This window comes from Glycine soja, chromosome 7, assembly GCF_004193775.1.
Source record: "Glycine soja cultivar W05 chromosome 7, ASM419377v2, whole genome shotgun sequence".
Lineage (NCBI taxonomy): Eukaryota > Viridiplantae > Streptophyta > Magnoliopsida > Fabales > Fabaceae > Glycine > Glycine soja.
The window spans coordinates 1,946,461-1,951,133 of NC_041008.1; the positions used below are offsets into that span (position 1 = coordinate 1,946,461).

General features: G+C 32.3%; 1 protein-coding gene across 2 annotated transcripts; it reads left to right on the forward strand.

The window, feature by feature from the left end:
* The first annotated feature begins 277 nt into the window (after positions 1-277).
* Positions 278-4,313, forward strand: LOC114418067 (Golgi SNAP receptor complex member 1-1-like). Of its 2 annotated transcripts, none has more exons than XM_028383215.1 (5): positions 278-521; positions 2,316-2,555; positions 3,196-3,363; positions 3,658-3,771; positions 4,013-4,313. In XM_028383215.1, exons 1-5 carry the CDS (start codon positions 483-485, stop codon positions 4,124-4,126), a joined length of 675 nt encoding a protein of 224 aa, XP_028239016.1. In that variant the 5' UTR covers positions 278-482; the 3' UTR covers positions 4,127-4,313. The 2 variants fall into 2 exon arrangements, with proteins under 2 accessions (XP_028239016.1, XP_028239015.1); XM_028383214.1 differs by having other exon boundaries at positions 283-521; positions 2,026-2,555.
* Positions 4,314-4,673: the final 360 nt, after the last annotated feature.

Genomic DNA, 4,673 nt, shown 5'->3' on the forward strand with positions numbered 1-4,673 from the left:
TTAATTTATATAAATAAAATATAAATAATTCTGAATTAATAATTTTTTTATATTCAATTTATGAAAGAAAATTTCAATTCATTGTGAATTTTAGAAGAACTTTATCAAATTCAACTATTGATTACATGTTAATGATTCTTTAATTTTTCTTCCCCATAAACATTGCTCGACACACGTCTTATCCAAGAAAAGAAAAGACTCAGATCTATCTAAAATTCTGGATTAGAAAGAAAGCAAACTCATTTATTTTTCTTTTTTAGCCCTATTGGAGAAAAACACAATAAATAGTAAGAGAATAAAAATCATTAAAAGAGAAAAAGGAAGAGGAAGGAAGGAATCGCAAGTCGTCTGTCCCGCAGGTGCAGACGACCTGTCTTCATAGCCAAACAACCTCAAAAACATTCAACAACGTTCACTATTAATTCATCATAAAATAAAAACAAGTTTCGATTTTTTATCTTTGTTTTGTTTCTGATCCATTCATGGAGGTGCCGAGTTCCTGGGATGCTCTTCGCAAACAGGTTCCAATTATTCTCCTCCTTATCATGCTTTAATTTGCCAGATTCTGCTTCTGATTATGTTGTAAATGATTCAATTAATCTGGGCATGCACAATTCGAGTGCCAAATTGGTAAAACTTCGGTTTTTTCTTCTTCTAGGGTTTCTTCATTTTGTCGGTGATGGGGAATTCATGGGATCAAGGATGGGATTCTACTACCCTTTTGCTATCTGTGCTTTGAACATGGTTTGATTTGTTGAGTTGCAGGTTTTCAGTGTTGGAATTCCCCCCCGCGGTGACGAGGCTTTAGTTTGCTTTTTGAATTGTTAATGGATTGGATTATGAATTTTTGCAATGCTTTAGATGATTGTTTTGTTCGTACATTTAGGTGCTTAGGATAGGATTGGCAGGCTAGGAATGCACCTGATTTGTTTAGGAATCAAGGTTTTTGCATTGTGATCTACATCCACAGAGGATGAGTTTAGGCAGAAGAATATTATGTGAAGCTACCAGCTAAAAAAATGTTCTGTGATAACAAGGTGATCATAGATGGTGTAGAGATATTGTTTTGTGCTTAAACAACACTGGAGCACAGTGATGTAAACTCTTTCGAAAATATGAAGTGATTTTGAGTGACTAATGCCCTATTTGTTTTACCATTATAAAATCAGTTTTCCCACTTTCCAATGATAATAAAATTTTCAGTGCAATTCCTCTTTCAGCTTTTTCAAAATTAATTCTATTTTGTCTTTACTCCAATGCTAAACCAAATAGGCAATTGAATTGAGACTCAAATCGTGAAACGTGAATTGTTGAGCTAATTTTAATCATAATTTGTATTGAATCGTAACATTCTAAGACAACGAAAAATAGTTTTAAATATATCACATAGATGATACATGGTGTTCAATGTAATATTTATAGATAGATAAAATGCCTTGTAAAACAAAATTATTAGTTATATCTTAGTTTGTGAAGCCTCTATTTTGGAAGAATGGAAATGAAGAAATGCAACAACCAATTAGAGTTCATGCATTGAGTGACAAATAAAGTAGTGGAATAATAAAATAGGATAAGTTCAAAAATGCTTCTTCAATTATTTTTCATTTATCAATTTAAGCTTATATGACTTTTCAAATTTCTTTATGTGAATTGCGTAAGGAAAAGTAAAAAGAAAAAAAAATAACAAATTCTTGAATCGTGTGATTGGTGTTGATTATATGAAATTGCATCAATTCATTCATACATTATAAGATCCAAAGAAAATTGCAATTGATCTTATGATACGAATTGATAGCTAGCTGAATCGCATCAAATCATATGATTAAAATCATGAATCGTAAGATTTTATGCTGAATAGTTAAGTTGCAAGCCGTTGACAATTCAAACCTTTTGTTTATATGTACTGGTGGTTAAAATCAGTAGATTTTTTAGATATGCTTCTCAATATTTGCCTTTTCTCTATCTACACTGACACAGTATGGATTAGAATGTTAATTTTGTCAGAACCTTCCATGTTTTTGGCAGTGCTAGTATTTGCTGGAGTCCTGATGGAAAAGCTTATGCAATAGAGAAATTGTATTTGAAGTTGTACAATTTTGTGTACAACAAAGTGAGAGATGGAAAGAGAAGAAAGAAGAGTGTGAGATAAGATGGTCGATGTAATATAGAGGGAAAAAATAGTTATATGAATGATATAACTGTACATAGTATTATGGAATTTTAGTTGTATTAGTAGTTTGCATCTTCAAGCTTGCAATTCATGTATATTGCAAATGATTGATAGCAGAAATCTCCCCCTGCCCAATCTTTTGCAGGCGAGAAAACTTGAAGCTCAGTTGGATGAGCAGATGAATTCTTATCGTAAATTGGTTTCTGCTAATGTTTCTACAAAAGCTGACATTGCAGAGAGTGATCTAGGGTCTTGGATTGAGCGTTTACTAAAGCAACTCCAACAAGTAAACACACAGATGCAAGCTTGGGTATCATCTGGTGGTTCAGAAATGGTTTCTCATACATTGACTAGACACCAAGAAATTCTTCAAGATCTCACCCAGGTATTCTACAGTCTGAGCTTGAGTTAGCCTATATCATTTTGTGTGAGCGGTGAGCCTATGCATTATGTGGTGGTTTCATTATTTTGAATTGCTTTCTGCATGCAAATAGGGGTATACATTTCATGTATCCTGAGACCAATGGTTTATTCTGATAACTAAGGATTTTAAAACAAATGTGTCCAACTTCTTCACTTCGATTAATGGCAAGTGAATATTGGAACTTTCCCAATTTTATTTATAAGGTTTTGTATAGAAAGAATCCTTTCACTGCCTGGAGATTTGACAAACTGCTTGTAACTGTAATCAGCATCGTATCTTGTTAATGCCATAACCTTGTGAATTGTTATTGGATTATATACGTTATTTAATCTTTAATTTATCCACCAGTATTCAACACTATGATCTCCCTATTTTGTATCCCAATTTCTTTCTCAAAGTCTTTAAGATATTTTAAGCTAGGTGATACTTGATACTGATTTTCAAAGTTTTACTATATATTACATCCATAATTTGCTCTTAGATATTTGACATAAAGTTTACCTTTGTCTTTACTTTGTAATGTTTTATTTGTTTTTGTTTTTATTAATTACTTTATTTCTTCAAACTTTTTGCACTAAGCTTGGATGTAATTGAACTGCAGGAGTTTTATCGTCTTCACTCAAGTGTTAAAGCTAAGCAAGAACATGCTTCACTGCTAGAAGATTTTAAAGAATTTGATCGAACAAGATTAGATTTGGAACAAGGTGTAGACTCTGAACAGCATGCACTCCTAAAAGAGCGCTCATCTATCAGCCGAAGTGCAGGACATGTCAGTGATACAAAACACTTTTTTTGCTTTTCTGATATAAAGTGCTGTTTTCTTTCTTTTTAATCCATAGATTCCTGATATTCCCAACGGAATATTACACTATTATATGATTTATTTTTCCCCTACAATGCATCTGATTTGTATATTATCTAATTTTCTTTAACTGGGTTAGCAGCTTTTTAACTTGTTGCAAAAAACTGCTTTTCTGAGAGGCCTTTGATTTTTCAAAATTGTGTCTGATGTCCAATTGGGCTAGTCTTATTTTGAGGTTTTCTGCCTATTCTTGTGCTGCAGATGGACAATGTAATTTCACAAGCACAAGCATCACTAGGAGCACTTGTCTTCCAACGTTCGACATTTGGCGGTATCAATTCAAAGCTTGGCAATGTGAGCAGTCGCCTCCCAACGGTATGATTCTCATCATCATGGATTTTGGTGTTTTAATCATTTCCTTTTGGCCATCTACATTGTCCATGTCTTGTGAGATTAAATAAGGATGTTAAGTTATACATAAAATATGATTGATGGATTTCATATTTTGAGAATGTTGAAACCACCTTTTGGTTCTGAAGTTTTTGTTTATTAAACATGGATGGATGTTACTTGAAATTCTGGTGTTTGATGTACCACTTTTTGAATAATTTTGCAGGTAAATAACATACTTTCAGCAATAAAGAGAAAAAAGTCAATGGAGACCATTATACTTTCCCTTGTTTCTGCCGTATGCACATTTCTCATTTTCATGTACTGGCTATCCAAGTGAAGCTGTTGTTTGTGTTGGGTGCTCAACTTTTGTAAACTCTTGTATGTTCCTTGTCTATTGGCCTTGGTAGCTCGTGCCATGCTGAAACACATTTTGCAAGTAGTCTATTTTTTAATCGATTGTTTATCCATGTATCAGAAAGCAATACCGAGTAAAGATCAGAAATTACATATTACATAGTGTTCCATTTCTTGGTTCCGATTTCATATATCATAACTTGTAGTGAGTGAAAAGAATATATTTTTTTACAGTGTGTTCGGCTCAATTTATTTTGAGGAATTACTTTTATATCAGTTTGTTGAAATAGTTTTTGAAAAATTGAAAATAAAACATGATTATATTTCCTGAATTAATCTTAGTGGTATGGAATAAAAAGAAAAACTTGCCAATATTGTCGAGACATAACTACCCTCTTAACGGGGTCTTTTGGGAAGATAATGTTCTAAAGAGAAGTTCTATCTAAACTTTTTAATATCCATTTTATTTGTTAAAAATTTAAAAATCACTAATGGGATTTATTAAATAAATAATAAAAATAAAGGCTAAA

Excerpts from the sequence above, each read along its gene's own strand:
- LOC114418067 (XM_028383214.1), top strand. The coding sequence starts at position 2,274 with ATGATTGATAGCAGAAATCTCCCCCTGCCCAATCTTTTGCAGGCGAGA. Across the intron at positions 2,556-3,195 it reads TTCTTCAAGATCTCACCCAG|GAGTTTTATCGTCTTCACTC; the intron begins GTATTCTACAGT and ends ATTGAACTGCAG. Across the intron at positions 3,364-3,657 it reads TCAGCCGAAGTGCAGGACAT|ATGGACAATGTAATTTCACA; the intron begins GTCAGTGATACA and ends CTTGTGCTGCAG.